General features: G+C 42.9%; 1 protein-coding gene across 2 annotated transcripts in view; it reads right to left on the bottom strand.

The window, feature by feature from the left end:
• CHID1 (chitinase domain containing 1) overlaps window positions 1-23,836 on the bottom strand; it is a 96,871-nt gene extending 73,035 nt beyond the window's left edge. The window contains exons 1-7 of one of the 2 annotated variants that reach the window (XM_008935998.1): window positions 23,669-23,836; window positions 21,985-22,134; window positions 21,013-21,145; window positions 20,005-20,049; window positions 18,673-18,779; window positions 17,197-17,258; window positions 8,800-8,892 (exon numbers count right to left, since the gene is read on the bottom strand). In XM_008935998.1, coding sequence (XP_008934246.1) covers window positions 8,800-8,892; window positions 17,197-17,258; window positions 18,673-18,779; window positions 20,005-20,049; window positions 21,013-21,145; window positions 21,985-22,134; window positions 23,669-23,779 — 701 coding nt within the window. In that variant the 5' untranslated portion in view covers window positions 23,780-23,836. The remainder of the gene's footprint in view (window positions 1-8,799; window positions 8,893-17,196; window positions 17,259-18,672; window positions 18,780-20,004; window positions 20,050-21,012; window positions 21,146-21,984; window positions 22,135-23,668) is intronic. The other variant, XM_008935999.1, reaches the window with a different exon arrangement.
• Window positions 23,837-26,557: the final 2,721 nt, after the last annotated feature.

Here is a 26,557-nt window from a genome sequence, read left to right as displayed (position 1 = left end):
TTTCCCTACCTCTCTTTTCACTGTTGCCTCAACATCTTGGAGCTGTCTGATCCTCTTCCAGCACAGGTCTGCCCAGAAGCTTTCTGTGCATTTCCATGTTTTACTTCTCTCTCTTAGAAACAGTGTTTAGAGGTCCAGCAGCCTCTGCAGAGGAGCAGCAAAGGCTGATTTTTATACTGCATATGCAACAGGTCTAAAGTATCCAGAATACAGGAGACTCTCCAGGCATGTGCTGCACCACTGATCTGGGCTGTCCTATATGTTCTGCTCTATATCATATGGACCCATATCTCCTTCTGGAAAATCTAAGGGCCATGCCTTGAAATGTATGGTACAGGGAACCATATATTAAGAAAGATGCAGGAAAAGGTCTAGAAAATATGACTTGTATTAAAACATGAACTTGGTTTATTTATTCCACCCCAGGTTTGCTGATGGGTCCCACGTGAAATGTTATCCCAGTCCAACAGTCACACCTCTGCAGAGTGGATTACTTTAAGGGAGCTGGTTCTTACATCAAATCCATGCTGAGAGCTTTTGTTTTGGAGAGAAGGAACCACACCTTGTGTTTCCATTAATGCTTCCCAGTCCTTCTGCTAGAGGTGGAACTGTGAAATTAAGTGCACCTCTTACCTGGGACAAACACTTGCTTTTAATTCAAACACCACTTTAATACAGACTGTCAGAAACTGGCCAGAAGATCACAACTTATTCTAGCTAAACTGTATGCAATTTACCAGTAGTAGTATTCTTGAGGACAGTGATAGCTCCAGTGATTTGTTTACAACATGCTTTACTCCTGGCTGTCTCAAACACCATGTCCCAGAAGGTGAAATGAAAGACACTGCTCAGGGGCTCAGGCTTGCACTGCTAAGCATGGAACTAAGACACAAGTAAGAGCAGCAGCTACTTCTCATGCTGTTACTTAAACCAAGACTCAAAGTCTGACACACATCTAGTATTATCCTGCTAGACTTGGTAAAATTACTGAAGTATAAAGGTGCCTTGGGTTACCAGGGGCTTCTTAAACTAGTGAAGCAATCTGGGTTTAAAACTGTTGTTAATTGTGCATATTAGTTATGATGGATATATAGAAAACTCCAAAGTTCTGGAGGTTTTAAGCAGGTGTGAGGGGTTTTTTTCAGGAGCACATGAATCAACACTTTAACAGACATTTCATCTGTGACTCTCAAACTCTTAACAGTGACAAAAGTAACCAGCTTTGTCACTTCATCATATACTCAGGGCATGACAAAACAAGCTCTTAGTATCTTCCATGTGACCTCCCTTAAAAATACCCAAAAGAAGTTCTCAGTGGCATGCCAAATAAGTCCAGATATTTTTATTGAATCATTTTGGTTGGAAAAGACCTTTAAGATCATCGAGTCCAACCATCCCCCATCCCTGCCAGGTCCCCACTGCCCCGTGTCCCTCACACCACATCTCCACGGCTTGGAAACCCCTCCAGGGGTGGGGACTCCACCACTGCCCTGGGCAGCCTGGCACAGCCCTGGGCAACCCCTTCAGGGAAGATATTTTTCCTAATATCCAACCTAAACCTCCCCTGGCACAACCTGAGGCTGTTTCCTCTTGTCCTGTCCCTTGTCCCTTGGGAGCAGAGCCTGACCCCCCCCTGGCTCCAGGCTCCTGTCAGGAGCTGTGCAGAGCCAGAAGGGCTCCCCTGAGCCTCCTTTGCTCCAGGCTCAGCCCCCCCAGCTCCCTCAGCTGCTCCTCCCCACACTTGGGCTCTAGACCCTTCCCCAGCTTTGTTGATAGATTCAGAATCTCTGTGGATATAACATCTGACCTACAGCCCCTCAAACCTTTTTGTCTGCCTTTGCTCTTTCTCAGGACAGTAGGACCCAGGGGGAATAGTGATGCTCTTTCCAACAAAAGCTCACCTAAATCAATTTTAAAATTTCCTTTACTCATTGTTCTCTTTACATTAACCAGGAAGCACCATGGATAAAATGGTTGCTGAACCTGGAGAGAACGTGCAGTAATCTAGTCAGACTAAATTTCCTTCCAGACAGAAAAGAGGTACTACTCCAATTCAAAGCCTCACATTTTGCCTTTGAAAAACCACCCCTAACATATTATAGAGCATGTAAGTATAGAGAAGCAAATAAAATAAGCAGCTCAATCCCTGTGATTTACAGACTTAACAGGTGCAGTTAAATTCAAGTCCCATTTACTATATTTTTTTTTAACAGTACATATTTATTTAAAACAGGCATAAAGGTAGTTCACTCAAGCACAGCTGCCCTGTTTGGAAAGAGTCTTGTGATAGCAGTGTAAAAACATCCACACAACCTTCACCAGCACTATTTCAGCAGTACAGGACTCACAGAAGTGCATCTATTTAAGCCAGGAATTTAATTAAGCCCAGGATTAGTCACTACAAATGGAGTCACCCCCATCACCAGTGGGCACAACACCCCTCTACCCACTGCTGGCTTAGAAATGGTCCCTGCAGAGTTTATACATCTCCCCACGTCCATCCATGTTAAAAGCAGTAACACTCTTACCATTTTGAGACACTCTGCTGAAAGACCAGCTGGAAACCTTCAGCAAACCACCTGCTCCAGCAAACACTTCCACAACCCAGCAGTCCCAGCACCTCTGCTCAGACACAGGCAGCCACACGTCCCCCAGCCCCAGGAGGAGTCCCAGGGTGACAGACACACATCCCAGAGCACAGCTCTGGCTCCTGCTGATCACCTCAGCTCCCAGGCAAACCCTGCAGCTGCTGGGGATGGGGTGGATGGAAACACCAGCTACCTCACTTGGTGTTTGCCACCACAGGAGCTCCAAGTGCATCCTCTGTGCCAGCAAATCTTCCCACCAAGAGTCCTGCCTCCTGATCAGCCCCCACACACATTCCCACCCCTTGACCATGCCACTGCATCTGTGTCTGGACAACACTGCAACCAGAGGCAAAACCAAAGTGCTGTAAAGGAATATAGTGTCTGGATTGAAAAAAAAAAGAATTGAGTGAAATTTTCTTTTAGTCCAGGACATTTCAGCAGCAAACCAGCACCCAAAGGCTCCACCAATGCTCCAGCTCCAGGAGCAAGCTTCAGCTACAGGATGGGTCTCACTGAGGCTCTGCCTGCAAAAGCTGAATTTGAGAAGTTAAACAGATGACCCCAGAGGTTTCCCTCCTGCACTGTGGGTTTGCTCTCCTGTGCAGTGCTGCGTTTTCCAGCCTGTTTTTCCCTAAGTAAACCAGTATTTTCAGCTCTTAGAAGTGTCTCCTTTCAGATGGCATTTGCTGCCAGACTGCTTTGATCTTAATGCATATCAAAAGAGTCTAAATTACAAATTTCTAAATAAACTGCTTACATTTAACTATGCTCTCTCTTTAAATTTTAATCGGGGTGGAACACAAAAGGAGCAACATTTCAGCTCCTAGCATCCCAGCTGGTTAGGGTATTCCACACACAGCTCATGTCTCCTTTATCAGTCTTTTGCCAGCTGCTGAACTCTAAAATACTATTTGATTCTTGATGATACTTATTTCCATGCCTTCTGCTCTACTTTTGATTAACAGTCCACAGCGATTCCAATAAATAAGGAATATAAGATGCATTGAAACACACTTTCAACTATGTGTTAAAATCCAAAGTGAGTTTCAAGACATGAGACATTTAATACACAATGGAAAGCACTTTTCAGCTGAAGCCTTGTTATCCTATCAAATAAACATTTTCAAGCACAGCTACTATCTAAAAAGTCAAGTAAGGCAGAAAGAAACTGTCAGGATTCTGCTTATTGATATCATTAAATCCAACATTCAAACTTCTGAGCTTTAAAGCATGCATGGACGTTGTGAACATTTTAGGATGTTTCTGTAATGCACTTTCAGCTGCCTGTTTACTCAAAAAGTGTTTTTTCTAGATAATGCAAAGGGAAGACATAGCTGGAAGACACAGACAGGTGGCTTATGTAAGAGTATTAATTGAGAAGAATGGGATTAATGCTTTCTTCTGGGTAATTATGGTTTATGAATAAATCCCAGAAACTTTCAGCATGCATGAAGAGACAAAATAATTGGTTTAGAGGAATGAGACTTTGAGATTCTTTCATATAAACTCTGGGTGTTATTTCCCACAGCTAGAAAACAGGAATACTCCACTACTCCTCTACATAAAAGGTCATTTAGGGACAGGCATGTAATTCAAATTTCAGGTTAAAAATCAGCTAGGCAGCTCTTCCCAGCTCTAATGGGTTGTCTTGAAATCCCAGTTCAGAAGGGGTTTGGAGCTGGGAGCCCACTGTCCTGTCAGGATGCAGAAGAGCAGCAGGAGGGGTGAGGACAACACAAGGTCCAGGCCTCAGTGTGATGTTCAGCTGTGAAAGAGTCCTGAAAAAAACACAGTTAACTGTAACAAAACAAATTCTGGTCAAGGCACAATGTGTTTAAGGATGCAGAGGACTTGGAGTGGCTCTGACTTTTGTCTGGGGATTTGAGATAATTAGACTGTAAAGCCCTGTCTGACTGTATACAAACAACACAGATTTAGGCCCCCCTGGCTATGAGGCTGAATCTGGTGATGTCAGCAGGCACCATGATGAACTGGAATTTTAAGGTTTGTACTATTTTCCACTTTCTCCCTACCATCAAAAGAGGCAAATGCACTTTAATGTGAACATTGTTTACAGCAATTACTTAAATTCTACCAGGGCATGCATTAGCATTTTAAAAAGCATCTGTGTGATGAAGTGACTGATATAGCATTTTAGGAAAAGGTTTTAAAATGTTCTCCTTTGCTTTAGCTGTAATAGGTTGCAATTAATAACAACAGAAAATTGCTTTAAAAAGGAACTATCAGTTGAGATGAAATGGAGATCATAAGAGGGCAGCATGAAAGACTGAAATAAATGGCAGACAGGAGAAAAGATGCAGTAATTTCTCATTATTTTTCACTTTACCAAACCTCAAGAACCTCAAACTATTTCTTATCCCCCCACCAAACACCCACGTGATGCAAAGGCAGACAAGCCCATAATGTTCCAGAGAAATCTGCAAGAAATGAGAGTATTAATGATCTGTGACTGTTGCAAAGGTTACCTCATGAGATATCCATGGTGGTAAGGAACAATGTGCCTGCACTGTAGCTCTGATTAACTGCAACACATGGTGCCTCACCCTGAAAAACAGTGCTGATTAAAAGCTTCCTCCTTTTAAAATCCTCTGCATCTTATGGCCTGAACTTCCCTTCAAATTGTGTGGTGGAAAAGTGCTTCCAACACCAGGAATACCACCCACAGAAAAGCTCTGACTGACCTCAGGAGCTCACATGAACTTCCAAGTTCAGCTGAGAGCCAGCAAAGAGGCAGCAGATTGTGGTAAGAACACAAGTAGAATAGCCCCAAATGAACCCTGAGGCTGACACAGAAAAATCCTCCAGCAGGGATATCACCCTGCTCCTGAGAAAGGCCTCACCATGCTGAGGGGTCACCTTTCTGCTCGAGGACTCCTGGGTGTCAGCCTCAGGACCCTCAGGAAGGGTGGAAGGCTGAGCCTAACACCATGGAAAGGGGCAGGATGTGGAAAAATCTGGGTAACAATTCCATCTGGAAAGGCAATGAACCTTTTCTCTGTTAACTAGGTAGTGGGGGCTGGCAGACCATAAGAACATTAAGTGGACAAACAATTCTTGACTCCATTGGTAGAGTGCATTCTTTTTTTGGGCATTACAAGATGAGGAGTGTAGCAGAGTGCTGGACTGCCCCAGGGCTACAGGGTGTGTGTCTGACATGGGAAAACCATGGAAAATACAGAGCACAGGGAGGAAAGGGGAACAAGCCATACATGGCTAGAGAAAAAGAAACAACAGCAGAAGTCTAGGGCTGTTCTGAGACTTGAGTCTCTTAATGCCATGATGCACTAGAACCTAGTGCTGTGCTAGGAATAAAGCACCTCCCAGGGCATGATGCAAAACCCACCAGAACTGAGGTAGAAACAGAGGGGCTGGAGGGACAGGGAGGAGTCTGCTCACAAAGCAGGGAGGCTGTCAGAGCCCTTCAGCCCCTAAAGAAAAGGGCCCTGCTCAGGTAGGATTTGACAGGACTGGCTGCTTTACCAATTTACATGGAATTTATCTTGTTTGCTTTTGCTCTGATTTTTGACACATTCCTTGTCCCTCTCTGCCTGTCAAAATTTGGTGGCCAGCCACACTTGGTAGCAAAGGGATTTTTGCATTAAACTAGCTACTCCATTTTGAGGCTACAAAATAGTTACACCATGCAAGAGAGGAAAACAAAGCAACAAAAGCCATCCTGAAGCACACAGCTTCACAGAAAATAAACTGCAGCTGGACTTCATGCATCTATTGAAGAGTAAAACAACAGGTAGATATTATTCTGGGCTTACAGTCTTAAGATGGTAGAGAGCACCCATCCTGTACTCAGGAATTGGTTTGGACAGGGTTTCATCACTAACCTAGAGGTGACAACACAGTTATAGTGCAGACAACTAATGATCCCAGCACATAGACAACTCTTTAGTCACCTACTGCAGGGTCCCTGCACCTTCTCAGCAGGCAGCATTCAGGCTCTGCACAGGTACCTCTAGGCAGAAATGCTGTTTTCCCCTCATGCTATCAAACCTCCCTACAAACTGAACAAAAACCTGAGACTTGCAGAGGAAAGTCCAGTCACAGAAGAGACATTTACGAGCCTGCTCAAGCATTCAATTTTCTCAGCCTTTTTGGCACCTTGAAAATGAATGTACACTGAAAAACTGGGACAGCCTACAGGAAATTTAGGAGGTTGTACAACAACATCCTGAAATTGTGCTGTTAAAGGGTCATAAACTGTAGTGGCTGTGAGGCTGTCCACACTGTCATACAGCCCAAGGTGAGAAAAATAGGACATGGTAATATTTTCCTGTAGCTGTCTACTAATACTCATCTGAAAAATGCCAAATAATGGCTCTCTATTTAAGATTGACTTACATGACTGGATTTTCACATGCAGGTATAAAGCTGCTGAACAGCTTGAAAGAAAATGAAAATAAAAAATCTTGCCTTGTGGACTCTGAATACGAGTCCCCAGTTATCACTATCAGCAACTCAAGCCCAGAAAACCAAAAATATCTGTGTAGCCAGGAGGAGGTACCTGTTCCAGGAGGGTAAAATTCAGTGATAAGGAATAAGCACAACACAGGACGAGCCTGTGTGCCCCATGTCACCTGCTCTGCAGTCAGCAGAGCCCACTGAAACATTCTCAACTCCTTTAGGAAGGTTGTTTCATGTAAGTAATCCTCTACAGCAGGTTGTGCTTCATTCTTCTGGAGTCTCATATGACAAAAGCCCCCCCCAGATTTATTGAAAACAATAAACAGGGGGTTGGAGCACCTCACTCTGACATTAACAGGCCATGGCCCATGACAGGCACATAACTTTAATGTTTGGCCTACCCACAGTGTAGCAGGGACACTCGTTACCCTTGAGGAGCAAGGAAAGGGGAGAATGGGCTATAGAGATTCAGAGCCTGGCTGTTTTGGGGATGAGATGACCACAGTTCTCTGAAAGGCATGATCCAGCCCTTGTAAATCCTTAGAGCCCTGCTGCACACCATCAACACTTCCCACAAGGTAGAACACCAGACAGCTATGCTCATGATGCAAAGAGACCATGCCTCTTTTGACCTGGAAGGGCATCCAAATGTGAACAAATGTTCCCCAACAGCAGATGGATACTGGCAAAACTCTTGCTAATAAAGCTGTGTAGCATTGGCATAGCTCACATTTCAATTTCAAATTGCAGTAATGAAGTCACATCACCCTGCTGGTATGCTGGATCACCTTCCACCCTTGCCTTCAGCTCTGTCTGCTCACTTGCACATGGATCTAATCACTGACTGATGGCACAAAACCCTGATGGACTAGACACAATCTCCCTGAAATACTCAAATAATGGAGTGTCATTTTCTTTCCAGAAAAAAAAAAAGACCAAAGACACAGTAACAACTGTGATGTTTCAGTTTTACTATACATCACTCAATGGATAATCTCATCCAACACTGTAAAAACTTCAAGAGGATTTAAATTCCTTCCACACATAATGAAAACACATTCTCATTTTCCACATGGGCTTTGGGTTTTGGTTTTTTTTTTTCAACAAACACAATCTTAGGAGGTAAATCTCTCTTTGCTATAAACTCTGAGAAGTAAGAACTGCTTACTGCTGTTGCACGAGAAGAGCATATGAACTGGTACACCTGTTAGATTCAAATCATTGCACAAACAGAATCATTAACAATTATAAATATTATCCTTATACAAAATCCATTTTTTGTACATATGAATTCTCAAGTTAAAATAAATACTTTTAAAACCCCACAGCCCTATTCTGGACAGAATTCCTTCCTGCAGCTCTGTTTTTCTTACTTAAAGAATAATTATTAGCTATCACAGCTGAAGTTATGCCCAGAGGCTCAGAAAGTTCTTTTATATGTGACCTTTACGACGCCCTTTTCACTCTTGGGCAACAAGTCATTAAGCTCCACAACTGTTCCTGCTCTTGTTCCTCTGGAAGTTCTTACCAGACATCTTGGGTTAACACCACGACAGGAGGTGCCTCTGCAAGCTACTCTGACATTAGAAGTTATGAGGTGTGTGTGAATGCACATAATTACCAAGACTACTCAGCACAACACCCATGAAGACAGCACTACCAAACTCAAACAATTTCTGATTCATTTAAGCTGCACAGCTATAAACAAAGCTTTGAATTTATGGTGTGTCAGGCAAGGAAGTATGAAATCTGCCATCTAAACAGAAGTACTCACCCTGCTGCCACTGCAGGAGGGATGACCAGTATGAGTTTCAGTTGTGCTTCATGCAGAGCTTCAGAAAGGTGAATGAGCAGGTGAATCAATTCCCTGAAATATAAATCCTCTGTTAGAGGGACAGGCAGCAAGACTAGTGCTGTATATTGGCAAGAGCAAGTTAACATCTAACAGTATAAATAATAAAAAGATGCAGCCAGTGAGAGAGCCAAACACACTCTGTAGAAAACGACCACAGCAGCAAGAAAAGCATCAGAAAGACTGATCAGAGGTTTGCCCTCTCCCAGGACTGACACCACTGAACTGCTGGAGACAGTTTCATTGGAACTGGTGACCACCTTGGGGCTAAAATATTTCCTAGTTTAATTTTAATCTAAATATGCATCTTTAGCAAGTGTCTTATCAGAGCAGGTCACCTCTTGAGGTCATCTTCAGTAAAAAGGGATCAATAGAAGGACCAAACAGTGTTCTGAAACAAGCAGCTGTTGAACAGATCCAAGTTGTCACTACGTTACTACACATGAGCTCTGAGAATTTGTAAAGGTGCTTTCACAGCAAGCTGTGTAATCTTTGAGGGCTATTTCTGAGACTTGTGTTTAGAAACATTTCTGTTGCTGGTTTTTTTCTCTATCAATAGTCCTTCTGTTTCTCAATGCATTACTGTACAGCTACAAAATGTCTGCTTGACAATGTCCCATCTGGAAGCATCACCTTCCACAGGCATTGCTTGAACACCTTCTCAAAAGCTGATTTTCATACTGATATTCTTCACACTGCAATACTAAAATAAACTCCCAAATTCTCATGTAAACTGCTTTTACTCTTCCTGATCTGAAAGGTGATAGGAACAGAATATCCTCCAGATTCAAGCCAGTATCATCCTAGAGATATTCTTCTGCAATAATTATGTTCCAATGTAATGATCCTTCACAGCAAGGATGCCTGACTTGCACAACACAGACACTGTCCAAACATAACCATGGATTTTAATTTTCCCTGAAACAGTCTGATGCCCGAGGAAAACTTCCTAAGGATGCCACATAGGCCATTACTCTCTAAATCCTGGCAAACCAACAAAATATTCTATCACTTTCCCAACAGCATCAGTATTTTGTGCTTCCAGCTGGAGAGCTGGCTGAGCTGAACAGCTCTTGCCCATGGACTGTCACTGCCACAGGTAGTTCTCCTTCTGAGGGGAGACATGAGATTCCAGGAATCAGCTTTTGGTCTGTCTGCAGCATGTACTTCTACCAGTCCTGCTCTGGGAAAGGAGCAGCTTTCCCTCCCATTTCCTTATCGTATGCGTGCCACACGAAGAGTGCCACTGTTCAGACAAATCAATAACAGCACAGAAGAATCCTCTTCCACAGGAGCAGGTTAAAAAATGACAGCTCTAAACCAAACAGGCATTTATTGACTCCAACATACACATCACAGCTCCCACACGACATAATCTTATCAAAAACTATAATCAGTATTAAACTAGCTACGCCCTCATTCCCACTGATTTGTGTCTCTTGGCTAAATGACCTTTTTAACTAATTATGCTCAAACTGCAGTATGAGCACACCCTTTATGAGATGTCAGAGATGCTACATGTAAGATAAATTTGACCCAAGAATCAATTCCTCTGGCACTGAGATGATTCTACACTGTTCATCAGCCTGGATCTCTCCTCTCTCTGCCTGGCTGCCTTTGTCAGCTGTAGGAACTTTGGGGCCTCCAGACCATGCAAAACACTTGCTGACTTTAAATTATGTAGAAGGTGAGGGGATAGAAGGAAGGGCAGAAGAGGAGAAAGAACCTCACATAGATGCAGAGCAAGGTAATGTCTTTTTCCTTTCATTTACAAACAAGACCACTCTGTATCTTCAGGTATGTGACTATCCAGCCCCAGGTCCTAAACTTATGCTACCCACGTCCCAGTGCTTTGAAGCATAAGAAAAGCAGCTGGGATTATTTAGAACCAGATCCAGTGAAAACAAAATAATCAAGTGAATACTAAATTGAGGGTTTCCCCCTTCCTCAGCCATGTCAGACACTGGGGGTTGGCCAGAAGAGATAAAAATGTACCCAAAAAAGCAGGGACTGCCCAAAAGCAGTCACTTTCAAACCCAGAACTGCATGCAGCACAGAACCACAGCCTGCAGCTGTGGGAGGACAGAGCTTTGTGGCCTCAGGAAGGGCCAGAGAGCAGTCTGGGTTGCTGGTTTCATTTTGTAGCTAGCAGACAGGACTCCAACAAAAAAAGACTCCATCACAACAGGCACTTCTCTCCTCCTGCCACCAAACACAAGCAAGGTAGCTCTGGCCAAATACCAATTAGCTCCAACTTGGAGGAGGTCAGGAAGAAAAGGGGTAGCTGGAAAATTGCAGATTCTTGCTCAAGAAACCCAGGTTAACATCTGCTCACTAACCTGTCAAGCCAGATCTCCGAGCCCTGAAAACATTTGAGCAAATCAGAGAGGATTAATGGCTCAAGACTTAATTTAGGCTCACTTCCATTTGTCAGACAAGACAGATTAGGTAAATCAAAGGTGCACTCTCCCCCTCGCCCCCAAACAGCAATAGCAGAATGCTCATTTATTGTGTGCTATAAATAAAACTTCACTGGGTCCCAATAGTGCTTTCCAGTGTTTTAAACACAGTATTCTCCCATATTACCACTGGTAATTTTGAAAGAAAAGTTACTGACATTTTAAACATTATAATGAGGTGCAGGCAAGAGGAATAGAATCAGTCTTCCTGAAAAGGCTTCATTAAATATTTACTATAGACTTCAACATTGTCAAATTTAACTTCAGAGTAGCTACTAAAACACTGGCAGCTTTTAGACTCTATCTTGAGCTAATTAATGTCTACTTCATTCCTACTATTTCAGGCCATCTATTATCTCTGCCATTGGCTAGGTCAATTTTCCAAGTGTTCTTGATTTCAAAGTATCTTGTTCCCTGTAAAGTATGAAGGCCTCCAAATTTTCATCACCCAGAGCTTGAGGGAAGCTCATTTTTTCAGAGCTCCCTTTTTCCAGCACTGCTGCTCTGCTGTGTGGGGCTGCAGGTGTGGTTGAGAAGCCTTGCAGAAGACATGTAAGGCTGTCACATCCTTCCCTTCAGCTGCACAACCCTTCAGAACTCTGCAACTTTCCAACTTCAGCTACTTTTTTGCACAAGTTGGTAGTCAGTACTCCTTAAAATTTATGCCTTGTCAAGAAAATTGGACAGAGTAAAGCTGTCTGCTTGAAGAAGAAATTGCCCTTTTGTGCCATTACATCGCCTAGTTAATACCAAGAAACTAGAGTGAATTATGGCAAATCTTTGATTAATAGATTAATTTTTCAGGGACTAACATGAAGGATAGAACTGCCAGAAGAGCTTTTTGCTCCTATACTCCTACCAACATTAATAAAATGTCTGAAGGTCATCTTCTGCATGATACCAAGTGCCTGCAGCACGTGGTGACAAAAAAAATCATGTTTTCCAGATTGATTCTGTGTGCAGGCAGTGCCATCTGTCAGCTGATGCCAGACTGATCAGAATAATGGGTGCACTTTCATGTGTGCTGTGAGGTTCTGAGGGGTACATTCATGCCTTTCTCACAACATGACCCAGCTCTCTGGAGAGGAAAAAAAAAACCACCCCAGAAACTCTCAAGTGAGATTAGCAAGGGAGAGATCATCCTGTCAGGCTGTTAACTGAACAAGCAGCAGAACCTTTGCTTGCTCAGTTATCTCAATATTTCTGCCATGTACATTTCTGAGCTTAAATGCCACAGGATGAATAACTTGGAATACATTATTGCAAAATTAGTCAAGAAACTTTCAGATAAAAGACAGTTATTTAATTAAGAAGCAGGTTTAAAGTCTAAGCAGCAGCAAACACCATTAGAAGTGAAGCACCATCTGCACAGGACACCTTGGCTGCTTTAGATTTCTGTTTGGAGATTACTTTCCTCTGTCTTAGAATTAAAGATGGGAGGCTGAACACTTTTTCACTGTGCAGTGACTGTCAGCATCAGTTAGATGCTGCAGCCTTCCAGCTCACATTAGATTTGTCCTCACTGGTAAAAACCAACATTTAAATGAATATGCAAAAGAAAGCAGCACAAAGGATTGGCAGAGTTTAAGACTTTAGTTTGCTGAGTATTACAGAGCAATTCTAACCCCAAACCTGAATGCTTAGTAAATGTTTTGTTCTTGAGAGCAAACAGGGACACATTAAGTTAGTTCTGGTTAAGAAAATATGAACCAGAAGATACACAGTGAGCCTGAAACCACAGAATTTCATGTCTTAGTGGCCAGAGTGTAACTTCTTAGCAACATTTCACCTCATCAGTATGGCCAGCTAGGACAAACAAGGAACTGAAGGCTCTTTTTAGATAACCCCTCAGACCCTGCATGAAGAATTTTCATTTTTTTCTTATGTTGAAGTGCACATGCCCCACCCCAATAAAGAAATTAATTCACAATTTTCCACAAACATGCAACGGGCTGACAGAGAAGAGTCTAAATTTGCCTCATTTTAAAAATGCTCAGTGATCACAAGTTCTTCAAGAGGGTGGTCACAGCACTCAGGGGTTACAGAGGCTTTGCACTGAGCTAACCCTGTGTGGAGGTACAAAATCTAATTGTCACAAGGTCTTTAAGGATTTCAGTGTTCCAAGCTCTGACATCAAGGCAACAGGGAAAGCATGTGCTATGCAGATGTCACCAGGCCTCTTTCATCCACGTTTAGCTATGGAAAAAATATGGAAAAGAAGGTAAATCATGGGGACAGCTGCTCAGCTGAGGTCTACCAAGAAGAGAGCTGCAATTAATCCAGCTCTCTGATATATGAGGAAGTGCTTAAATCAAACCCCAATTTACTAGTGAGTTAGGACACTCAGCTGCAGGTTTCACAACCTTTTGCAGACTCACTTGCCTCAAGAAATATTGGTGCACTCTGCTAAAAAGTATCACAGCACATTGTTTTGGGAGAGCAGATGCTGTCTTTGTAGCTGAAACATCATCCCCAGCACAAATGTTCCATAAGCAAATCTCACTCTCTAGTCACTTTAAGCCTGACAAAGAAGCCTGTGCTGTATCAGATGTTCCTGCACCACTGGGGGTTGCACTGGGTGGGACCACAGATCTCTTCCATAACACTATTTAGTTCTGGAGCCCCCATTACAAGAGGGACGTGGAGCTGCTGGAGTGTGTCCAGAGAAGGGCCATGAGAATGATCCAAGGGCTGGAGCAGCTCTGCTGTGAGGACAGGCTGAGAGAGTTGGGGCTGTTCAGTCTGGAGAAGAGAAGGCTCTGAGGTGACCTTATTGTGGCCTTCCAGTATCTTAGGGGGGCTACAAGAAAGCTGGGGAGGGACTTTTTAGGATATCGAGTAACAACAGGACTAGAGGGAACGGGGCAAAGCAAAAAGAGGGCAGATTCAGGCTGGGTGTGAGGATGAAGTTTTTCACCATGGGAGTTGTGAGCCCCTGGGACGGGTTGCCCAGGGAGGTGGTTGAGGCCCCATCCCTGGGGGTCTTTAAGGCCAGGCTGGAGGAGGCTCTGGGCAGCCTGATCTAGTGGGAGGTGTCCCTGCTCATGGCAGAGGGGTTGGAACTGGGGGAGCCTTGTGGTCCCTTCCAACCCTGACAGATTCTGATCTGTTTTGGCAGAGGACTTCGGAGCCCTGGTGGCTCGGTGGTTGGACTTGATGATCTTGGAGGGCCCTTCCAACCTAAATGATTCTATGATTCTATGTCCACAGCCTTCCCTTCAACAAAGATGAACAAAAGGATGCACTAGAATAACTGAGTGCCCTTTTATTATTTATTAATTTAATAGCTGGGTATCCACCTACTTCAGGTTTTGAAAAATGAAAATGATAGTGATTCCAAGTGGAACATTTTCCACTTAGCTCCACACTGCTCTGTCATTCCAGAAGACATGCTGGCAGCTACAGCATAGCCCCAGGTGTTTATTTCCCTGTGCTGGGCCTCAATAACATGTTGCTAACTGCTTGTGTGAGACTATTCCTTCTATTTCAGAAAAAAAAAAAAATCTGATTTTTTAGTTTCTTCTTAAACTAAAACATGTTCATGCTAAATAATAGGAAGAAATTGTATCAGCAGGGCAGGTCTCCCTGTATTGTCAGACAGCTCTGAAAGTAATTTGAAGGCCCTGCCTGTTCCTAGGAGCACCATTATGCTCTTTTGTTCCTTTACCCAGAGGCAGGTTAAGCTACTCTCAGGTGTTTGACCTTGAAGGACCTGAATCAGGACAGCCTACACTATGTACCTAGCTGTTAAAACAGATGCTTTATATGGAGCACACACAACTGCTGTTCACATCTCTGAAGTATCTGGGGTCATCTCTGTTGACACCCACCTGTCAGCTGACCCTCGCCCTTCCAAGGTTAAGAACAAGCTTTTCTCCTGCTGATTGTCACTCTGGAGAGACACCTCTGACAAGGAAGATCAGGTAAGAATCATGTCACAATGCTGCCACTCTGTGGGCTAAAGATGGCACGGGCTGCTCCAGTGTTTTTCTGGCAGGGACAAGTGAAGCAGACCACCCATGCTCACCCATTTCCTGGGAATAACTGCTCTGCTATCCACAAGGGGCCTTGGACAACCTGCTCTAGTGGGAGGTGTCCCTGCCCACAGCAGGGGGGTTGGAACTAGATGATCTTTAAGGTCCCTTCCAACCCAAACCAGTCTGTGATTCTACAAGAACCCTTTCCTTCTCTGAATTATGGAAAATACCTCCCACCCCTGTCCATAACAGACAGAGAATATCTAAGGGATTAATACTGAGCAGCAACTACACAGCAGCACCTTCTCCAGTGCCAACAGCTCTGATCCTACCAGATGGGACAAGCAATGGGGCTTTATCCAGCACTGCTCCTGGCAAAGAGTAACATTTTTAACATGCCACAAGCAAGCATGGAGCTAACAAAATAAAAAGTATGTTTTGTTCCTGTGTGTCACTTGCTCTACAGCACTTTGATGTTAGTGGACTTCAGTTAGTCTCCAGTGAGCCTTAAAATTACAGTAACAGCATCTGTCTTACATTTGTGTAAATTAACTAATAGAAAAAGCACCAATTTTCCTGAAGATACAGTAAATAAACTGGCCACTACACCAAACTTCTGGCTAGCAGCTACTAATTGCTTAAATCATCTTGTTGCCTGTCTTAAAGACACTGCAATAGGTTCAGAGCTCAGTACAGAGATCAACTCTCAGCAATGATCAGGCAAACTACCTAATTATGACCAAGAGCATTTAGGTTAAGGATTATTCATTCTGGTGCACATGGTGAAGCCCCCAACAAGGCTACAAAGGTTCTGCAGTTTCAGTTCTTTGCTCCCCCAGCCTTTGTTGTTTTTAGGCAAAAGGCAGGACTCAGTTCCAGAAGTAACTATTAGGTACCATCAGTCTAAGGATTATTCATTCTGGTGCACATGGTGAAGCCCCCAACAAGGCTACAAAGGTTCTGCAGTTTCAATTCTTTGCTCCCTCAGCCTTTGTTGATTTTAGGCAAAAGGCAGGACTCTGCTAAGAGCACTCAATTCCAGAAGTAACTATTAGGTATCATCAGTCTGCCCTGAGCAGAATAACCTGAAGCAGTCATTTCTGAAAGGTAAAAGTCTTCTAGAACAACATCTCCATTCTGTGGAGCTTTCTTTTAAGTATTTTCCCCCAGACATTTTAGGCAATAGAGAGCTGGCAGGAATACTGTGCTGCAGGGAACAGATGCCTGAATTTCTTGAAAGAACTATCACAGAATCTTCAGATTGCTGCATTGAATCATTTTACTTACCACACATTCTGCCTTTTCCACCTGAAGCAGTGGTTTGGACCTTGCCTTACCTTGACTGTGTCTGAGATGTTAAGACAGCCAAGAGGCTTTTGCTCAAGGAAAAGCAATCAGAATATGTCAAGAAATAAGTTAATGTGGATAAGCCCTTTAGCTCTAGCAGCTGCAGCCTCACTGAAACTTCATAGCAGAGCTAAGAAAAGACAGCTAACTACCCCAAAGTTTAAAATACACTGTGCTTGTAAGAACAGGAAGCCAGTTTCTCCCTAGCTTTGCTTCAGACTGGGGATTTGGGGTTTACTTCTGGTATGTCTAAAAGCTCTCTGTAGAAAGGTTTAGAAGGTTTCCAAACCAATTCAGATTTGGTGGTCCTGAAAGCATCTCACAGTTCCAAGCTTCACCCAGTAACCCAGACCACTCAATGCTGTAACAAAGGCTGGTGCCAGCCCCTGAGTGAAGGTGCAGTGCAGGTACCACTCTTCACCTTGTCCTAGAATGTATTTATTTATAATGGCAAGTTCAGATCAACGTGGACAAACTAAAAAGATGCTCTGAAAGGGCTGATTTTTCAGCATTGCATCCTGGAGACTTATACTCACGTTTGCTTTTGGTTTCCCAGCTGACTCCAAACTTCAACTACAAAACCATCGAAGTTTTCATTCTAAAGGGAATAATATAAAGGGAAATAAATCAAATAAAGGGAACCAACAACAACATACAGTTAATCACCATGCTTCCTCATTAGGCTTGGATCAGAGATGACAACACAGTATCAAAGCACACAATTACTGTAGTTTCTCTTGTACTCCTACAGATTGAACACACTTTGTATTCTTATACCAGCTTTGTCTTTCATGCAGCAAAGTATTTAATGAACATGCAGAAGTTAAAGATCTCTATTAGTTATCCATGACTCCTACTCCCACAGGATAAACCAGTACTGGACTGGGAAAATTCAGCCATTAATGAAAGATGGCTGTTAAGCAAATCATTTGACACACATTAACATGCATATTGGGAAAAAATTCCTTGACTCTAAGGAGGAAAATGTGAACTGGGCATACACTTGATTACAAACTCAGAGGCAAATTCTCCCACAGCTAATCTCACTTGTGATGATTTATGTTTAGCATGATAGAGCTACAAGTGATGTTATCAGTTACAAATTTTAAGACACTATTCACTTTACCTACACATCCATCTTCCTCCAGAGCACATGAAGACTTTACATGGTCTAGCAAGGGAGGAACTTTTCCTGAGTGTTATTAAGCAGGCTGCCATGAATCAGCCTCTAAAGCTGAGTGTCTTCTGGGTGCAGCCTGCCTAGTGCTACACATTGCACTGCTCTAAAGCCACTAGCTAAGGGGCTGCCCAGAAAGCCTTGGCAACCAGGAACCACTCCTTAAAGGAAATCCTCTTCTCCTCTCCCCACACTCTTAGCACTTTAAGGAAACTGCTCAATCAGACATGAGCAGAACTGTGCATTAACAGATACCCAGTGAGTTAGTATTAAAAGTGGCTCATTTGCTCTAGCACACGAGCATGAGTGTACTCCTGTAACACAGAAACCAGCACTCACTGCACCCCTGACACTCTCTCTGCCTATCAGAACCATCTCTGACCAGTTTAGCCCCTGCTTAGCAGATTTATTTTTTAATAGAAATTGAAGAGAAAGCAGTCTGCTCACTGGGCAAGCCCTGTGAGGAGGTCAGCAGGTCTCCACTGCTGCCCCAGTCTGTCAGCTGTCTGGAACAGGTTTCACTAATCACAGTTCAAAGCAGGTAAAAGTCACCAGTGTGGCTGCCAACAAGACCTTAACAAGGTTATGTTGATCAGACTTATGTAAGCTCACCTTAGACTTGTAGTTAACTGCACTTCAGTGTTCCTACACTCTGTATTTACAGGAATTGGACACTTTCTAGGACACACTATTAGGAACTCTGCCCTCTTATTCTTTTGAGCAGAATTTTATTTTGTAGAATACAAAACTACTGGAAATGAGAAAACATCCATTACAGAAGGAATCAAATATCATCTCATGCTATTTGCTGATAATTAGCAAAAAGTCTTTTTACCTTGGCTAGCAGAACCATGTTCTTGGAAAGCTCCTCTATCTCATCCTCACTGCCAAAAACACTCATGAAGTCCTGATAGGTCCAGCCATCAAACAAAATTCGAGGCACTATGAAGCAAAGTCATCAGTCAGTAGTGAAAAGTGAGAATTTATCACTTACACTGGAGTATTTCTGCAGAAACAGAATAGAGGAGATACAAGCAGAAATGCCACTAAGCCACATAACCTGTGGCAGAGATCATTTCACTCCTTCTGCTCTTTCACTCTGACCAACTTCAGCAGCACAGATAAATGGACACTGTGGAACATTCTTCTTCATTTCACCTTTAGTTAAAGGTCAGCACTGATGCAAGTTTTAAGAAAAGATACCTTCACTTGGCTGAACTATCTAAATGGAACTATCACTTATGGCCCCACGTGCAGTCTCAAAAGATCACCAACGTGGGAGAACAATCTTTCTGCAAGCTGGGCATCTCTTCTACCACAGGAACAAGATAGAAAAGTTCACCTCAAACTCTGCTCTACTCCTTTGTACACAGCCCTGTATTACTTCACTCTTCCACTCATCTCAAGGCCCCATGACAAATTTTTATTTTGGAAACATGGGCACTTGAGATTATTTGATTTATTCTTTCAACAACAAAAAATTATTAAAAACACAGTCAGAGAAGAGTCAGGAAAATTGCTGTTGGAGCAGCTGACAATCATGCACACTGGAAGGGCCAGCGACTCACACAGAGCTGTGTCCAAACCCTTTCTAACTACCAAGGATGTGAAAGAGTATTTTAGAGGAGTCTAGAGAGATTTCAAAGGCTTTATCATCTGGCAGCTGAAGTAATTTAGAATATCTGACTGAGCAATCAATTTTTTAAATGTATTTCAAGTTTCATACTCCCTTCTGAATGAAGAAGGGTTTCATAGCTCCACAAAAGTCTTGCTGTAAAAATATGTACAAAGTCTAGCACAGTATTATCTCTGTTACAGTGTTTGCCATTCCCCCTAAAGACACACACTGTGGCACATCCCTTGAGCTCCCAAATTCAAGGGGAGAAGAGCCAAAGGAGGACTTTTCTACTGTCATGCAGGGAAGTATGACTGACTTAGATTTAAATATTTTTTTTTTCCTTTTTAACTAAGCAGAAACCCTGAGCAACAAGTTTGAAGGCTGCTCCCCTAGGAAAGCATGGAGTGCTATATACAAAGTTGTCTTCCCTCCCAGAGCTATGCCAAGATAAGCCCCTTATCTCCCACATCCACCTGGAACAAAGCCTTCTCTTGCTCTGCTAGCAGTTAACAAAGATAAAAACCAGACAAACATAAAATACAGGCTCACCTATTTTAATGGTTTTGGAGGATTTTCTGACATCTTTCATCCAGCCTGTCAAAGAGTATCAAGTAAGAAAACAACTGTTAAAAAATAAATGATGTTGACAATGACAACATACTTCACAGGCATTCTTCAGATAATGCAGCACAGAATCATTGTTTCTAGCTTCCTGCCACAGACTGCTGGTTCATAACCCACACAGACAAAACATCCCCAACACAGCCTCTGAAGCTGCTCACCTCCACCACAGCAAAACTGGCATCTACCACATGCCAGAGCCTCTACCCAGCCTCTCCCTGAGCTCTGTCTCATCATGGAAACCACTTTACTGCCTCTTCAGAACACTCCTGCAGTCACCAAGCATCACCTGGGAGGGATATTTTTTTTAAGATGGTACTTTCAAGTGTTCCATCCCCTCCTCTTGGCAGCCACTAGAATGAATTTGTTAGTAGGCACCACCCTGGTATGAATTATAGTTCCACATGAGACTCCACATCCAATCAAGTTCAAAACCAGAAACTAGTTAAGAACATGAAATCTGAACCTGCTGCCAGTTTCTTGACAGTAAGGGAAAATATTATCTTCAGTTTAAATTTATCTTCTATTCCCAAAACAAACTCGCTCAAAGGTTTTTGTAATGGGGAAAACAAGACAACAGGTAAAAACTGCACAGAGAAAACATCAAAGACTGTTTGTGCCTGTACAGATTCTTTGTCCCTTCTTTTAAGAGGGGCTTTGTAGACAGCCTGGTGGAAGAGCCAATCTTTCCACTTATTCTTTTGACAGATAAAACATGTACACATGTGCAAACAGGTGGGAACAGAAAGAAGTTCACTGAAGAGAAGTCCCAAAAAATGGAACAGATGAAAGTACTTCACCACCAGGCAGAGCCAGAAACACCCACTTGCATATGTTGCCAAAGCTGCCCAGTCTGCAACAAGACCAGAGATCTTACTTGTCTCTAGATATTCAATGAAAAAGAAAATAGATATTCAATGAAAAAGAAAATAACACCTTTATCAGCATCATGGAGCCCAGTGAACTGGAACCTTTCCTTCCCTCTTCTTTTCACTTGCAACCAGACTGGGGAGATCAGTGTAAATTTGTTTCCAAATATTTTAGCAATGTCATAGCCATGGCTGTTCCACTTGCAAAAGAGAAAGGGAAAAAAAATGTGAGAGGGGTAAAAGCAAGATACACAGTTCACTTTACTTTTGACCAATTCTTTGACATAAATGTGCTCATTTGCTAGATCCACATTTGTTACTTTGAGGAAAGCTTCTGTGATACCATTTTTATTTAAATAAGGAAATACTCTGGCAACTCTGATAGCCTCATGAAAGGCAATCTTCAAATAATACAAATTCACCTGAAGGACAGGAATTTGCACATAGATTCCAACACAGTTTTGAATTTGCAGGTGCTGCATTTAGGTTCAAGAGAAATAGACAAAGGTGAAAATTTATAGAGCACCTATTTCTCTCTTGAGTAGTGTAAGACCTGAACGAGTGAAGAGCTGAACAAAGGGAAGGAACATTTATTATTCAAGAAAGGATGCTCTGGATAATAGTCAGACTGGAGAGCAAGAGAGATCAATTTGACAGCAGCATAAAATTTTTACTGTTTACTTTGAAAGTTCAAGTTGGTGGCTGCATGGTGTGAGGACACTTCCAGTCCTCCTCTTCTGACTTTCCTGCAGATTTAAACAGCTCATCAAGAACAAGAGAATGCCATCATCTCCATTTTACCAGTGACAAGAAAAACAATGTGACCTAGATCTTCTCCAAGAGATGGGTGGGAGAAGGGTTTGAGAGAACCCCAATCCCAGGCCAGCCCTCAAAAGCTCTTCTGGCTATTCAACTGTATTTCACCAGAAGTTTTCATTGCAATAAGAAAGCCTTTAAAGCAGGGAGACAAGATTGCAGAAGGGCAAAATCCACTGTATATTCATTCAAAGCACCAATTTTATGAATTTTATTGACTTACTGGAGTAACATATCCCAGAACATCTCCTGAGAAATGTCTTTCCTTCACCTTCTTGGAGCAGTAACTTCTGTGCTCCAGTATAATGTCCTTTGCCTTTGGATCCACAACCACCAGCCCACGCTCCTGCACGTTTTTATCAGAATGCAGTGTCTGGGGGGAGAAGAGAAGTTCCTAGAACCACCTCTAAGCAGCAGCCACTTTCAGCAGCAACAGACTTCAAAAAGAAAAAGAAGTAATTAAAGAATTACATCCTTAAACTCTGAGCACTCCTTTTAAATGATGCAGAGCAGCTGGATTTAAAACTGGAAGAAGAGTGCTCAGAAATGATGTGTCATCATCAGTGAACTTTGTCTGCAAGGCAAAAAGCATATAAATTAAAAATAATATCAAGAAGAGGTAAGATTAAAGAACATCATTCACCACAGCTGATGGTGCTCTGCTGTCTAAATGCTTTCTGAGGTAACAAGGATAAAATAATGATAAAATAATAATCATTAAAAGGGGTTAGGACTTCTTAACAAAGAATTTGAAGACAGCTTTTAAACTGGATGTATTTCAGACTGAGTATGGTGCTTTGTGGCCACTGAAGGCCAAGGTTCTGAACACCTTTCTCTGAGGAAGCTCTGCTTCCTAACTCAGCATGCATGGTGAGCACCCAGAAACCAGCTATTGACTGACTGAGCCCAGGGACTTTAGGGATAAGGTCTGTCTTAACCCTTGGCATTATCCTCACTGCCCACAGACTAGATTTTCTTCTGACAGACACTGAGCAAGCAACAGAAACAATCAGAGGTATCTGCATAATGAAGGATTAACTCTACTTATAATTTAAGGGAGAAGATTTTGACCATGTCTGCTGTTACCCAACGTGCTCAGTCACACTAAGCAAATATGCTCCCTCACCACACAACCCTGTGTCTCACACTGCTGTGCCTTCTTCCAGTTTTGGAGGAAGCCAGACAAGAAACAAGAACATGGTCAGCAAGTCAAGAGAGGCTTCAGCACGCTGGCTCCACTTCCTCAGATTGCTCCAGGCCTGTGAATCATTTCTGCCTGCAGAGGAGCTGCTGAGTGAAGGCTCATCACACTCTTCCACCAGGACACAGCCTTCCACTCAAGGCTGAGGGCACCTTCCCTCCCACCAGTAACTGAGCCAGTGCTCTTGGCCCAAACTACTACAAGAAAAGGACATGAAAAAACAGCCTCAAGTTGTCCCAGGGGAGGTTTAGGTTGGACATTAGGAAAAATATCTTACCTGAACGGGTTGTGACGCCCTGTGCCAGGCTGCCCAGGGCAGTGGTGGAGTCCCCACCCCTGGAGAGGTTCCCAAGCCGTGGAGATGTGGTGTGAGGGACATGGGTCAGTGGGGACCTGGCAGTGCTGGGGAACAGCTGGACTCGATCTTAGAGGTCTTTTCCAACCCAAACAATTCTATGACTCTATGTCTCAATGCAAGAGGCCTAAAGTCCCTGCCTCTGCAGCTTGTGTGTGGGATAGAACTCCAGAAGACTACATCCTACTGGTTCAGGGAGTGAAGAGGAAGGAGACCTTCAGTTAGTGGCATTTACACACATGAGATTCCACAGAAATGCACCAAAGCTTTTAACACTGTGTCCACTCACCAAAGTTCAGTCAGCTCACTGCACACGTTGGGTAAGATAAACATTTCTGCTTTTTCTCTTACCTTCTCTTCAAGTTTTTTTGTAGCACTTTTCTTTGCATCTGTTTTTGACAGGGTACCTTCAGCTAGCCAGAAAATCATGGCAAAGAAAGGCAAAATGCAGAGGAGCCTCATGCTGGTTTTCCACGGGTGAAGTTTTTCCTGCCCTGAAAACACAAGAGTTCAAATCTCTGTGACCAGAAGAATGTCACAGTTTAATCCAGTGTTCTTGCCTAAGCAAACTCATGCAATTGTCCTATCTTCTGTCCTCTAGAACCAGCTGTACTGGGGCAGTACTCTTTTAACAGCACTTTTGCTCTGGCAGCAAAGTAACAGTATTTTAAGTGATTCCTAGGCTCAAACATCAGTTTTTCTGTCCTGTGTTTCAGAGCCTTCCCTTTTAAAGAATTCCTAAAGAAGCAGAAGAGTTTACATTTGAAACTGAGACAAATGTCTGCTGCCCAAAACCATTATCAGGCCTTACCTTTTCCATAGCAAACAAGAGAGACCATTTGTTTCTGCTCCTGCCTAACCCAAGGCAGGAGTCACTAACTAATTAAGGAAGTCACAAATTAATTAAGAGATGGAAAGAATTGCAGCTATATGCTTACACACGAAAAAAAAAACCAAACCAGTTAGCACTAGAGGAACCAAGGTGAGAGGAGGTCAAGTACCAGAATGAAGAAAAGCAACGTGTTACTAATTCCTGAATCTCAGACTGGGACTAGCTTTCCTCTGCAATAAACCAGTGGCTCTAGACACCTAACAGGCTGCTCCCCATAACTATGAGATCCTAATGGAGAAGAAAAAATTGTTATCTTTCCCATAATTTTCTTAAGTTTTGTCAAACTTAAAACCTTCTCCTGCTTCCTGTATTACTCTGAAGAATTAACATTTCTACCACCTAAAGATTTACAAGCTCCTTTCTTCAAGTTGTATTTACAGGGCTTGTTGTTCTCTTGGAGCTGGTAACAAAACACCCAAACTCTGAGCAGTGCCTGTTCCTGTACAAAACCTCTGGTGAGGGACCCCAGAACAGCAGGGTGGGCACTCTGAAGGAGTACCTTGGCAGTGCCATGGTGGTAGAAGGAACTTCTAGGTTCCTTGGAAGGTTAAATGGAGGCTTACTCAATGAAACAGAAGCTATTTGAGGTCAACAGCGGTGACACAAAGATGAGAACAACCATGCAATGGACTGAAGCATATTTGGATATGGCTGGCTTAGCAGTGGGGTTTTAAAAAGCAGATATATTTATTGCAGGAGTTAGGGATTCTGCAGGAAAACAGGGAGGACTACGTGAGTAGGGAACAAAGATGATGGCAGCAGAAGTACCTGAAAAAAAACAAAACAATCCCCCTAGCACCAAAGAACAGAGAGCATCAAAACCCTCATGTGCAAAATTATTCAGAGGCCTTAGTCAAGTGTTATAAAGACTGCAAAATAAAAGTAAAAAGCCCTCTAATAGTCCTTGGATCCACAGGGCAGGGTAAAAGCCAACTTGCCACATTATTTTAAATTCACTATTATTAATACTTAACATGTGATGCTTCTACCTTGACTTGAAGGTCATTGGTAACCCCCTTGTTTTCCACATTGTCAAACATCAGACAAAGCAGGTTGCTCTTGATAGCATCTACTCTGTTCTGTCTAGCTTGGCAGGATCTATAAACTACTGCAGAGAGGAACAACTGAGAGCCTGAATAGTCAATACAAATCTTAACTATCCGGACAGGATGTCAATTCTTCCAGGAGCTGGTATATATTGATTTGGAGGTGTTTGATTTCACTCTCAGAAACAATTAGCAGCAGCATCCACTTCCCTGAAGAGAAGTTAATGTTTAACAACTGAAGAACAGAAGTTTAAAAAAAAAATCACTGCACTCTAATTAAGACATCAAAACGTGCACATTTCCTTGACTTGATCATATCCATCTGCCAATTATTGTTAGGTCAAAATCCACTTTTAAGTCTATACGAAGCACTGGGCCTGTGGAAAAATGGATTCTGCCAGTGGCAGTCCAATATCAACCCTTGGTTGGAATGTTATTTTAATAATTTGCTCTTTAACAACATTAGTGTAGTAAAATTTAAGAAGACAGCATCGCTCTCCCACACAAACCAGTCAAACTTTAAGTGCTCGTATGGAAACTCTAAGTAGGATTTTTGCAGGCTTTACAAAACTAGATTTCCATCACGTTTTATTTCTCCAAACCTTCTGTCAGCATTTGTTAATTCTCCTCAAACTAACTAGAGTAGAACTGTATGAGCTTGGCACTCTCATTGATGGCCTGCATCACTGGAAGATGCTTGCAAAAGTGAAGAGTCCTTTTGCAGCTGATTACACAGCAGAGCCCTGGAGCAGGCTGCCCAGAGAGTTTCTGGAGTCTCCTTCTCTGGAGACTTTCAGAACTTGCCCGGACACCATCCTGTGCAACCTGCTGTAGCTGAACCTGCTTTGGCTGGGGGAGTTGGACGAGATGATCTCCAGGGGTGTCCTCCAACCCCCACCATACTGGGATTCTGTAGACAGTTGACCGTTTAAAACATCTTCTGACAAACTGGTCTAAAGCCCAGGTCTCTCTCTAACTCAGGTTACAAACGTTGAACCAGAGCCTCCAGAAGGTAACAGTCTGCTGTCTTAAATGCAACTTTATTTTTTTAAAAAGGAGAGAAGCTGGCATAGACTGAGAATAATGAATAATCTTGGAGGCTGGCACAGTAACCATTTGGAAATCAGTGTTAATGCTGTCCAGAGGAAGCCAGATTCTAACCGCTGCTGCAGGGTCCTGTACCGCTCGGGAGAGGAAGCCCAGGGACTGCCTACAGCGTGGTCTTTTTAGGTGAAATCAACACCAGCTCAAGTCAGGCGTGGAAAGGAGCGGGAGGGAACGCGCCTCTAAGCCACGGAGCCA

The sequence above is a fragment of the Merops nubicus genome, unplaced genomic scaffold (assembly GCF_000691845.1).
Source record: "Merops nubicus isolate BGI_N331 unplaced genomic scaffold, ASM69184v1 scaffold332, whole genome shotgun sequence".
Taxonomy (NCBI): domain Eukaryota; kingdom Metazoa; phylum Chordata; class Aves; order Coraciiformes; family Meropidae; genus Merops; species Merops nubicus.
This window is presented reverse-complemented; position numbering and strand designations above follow the sequence as displayed.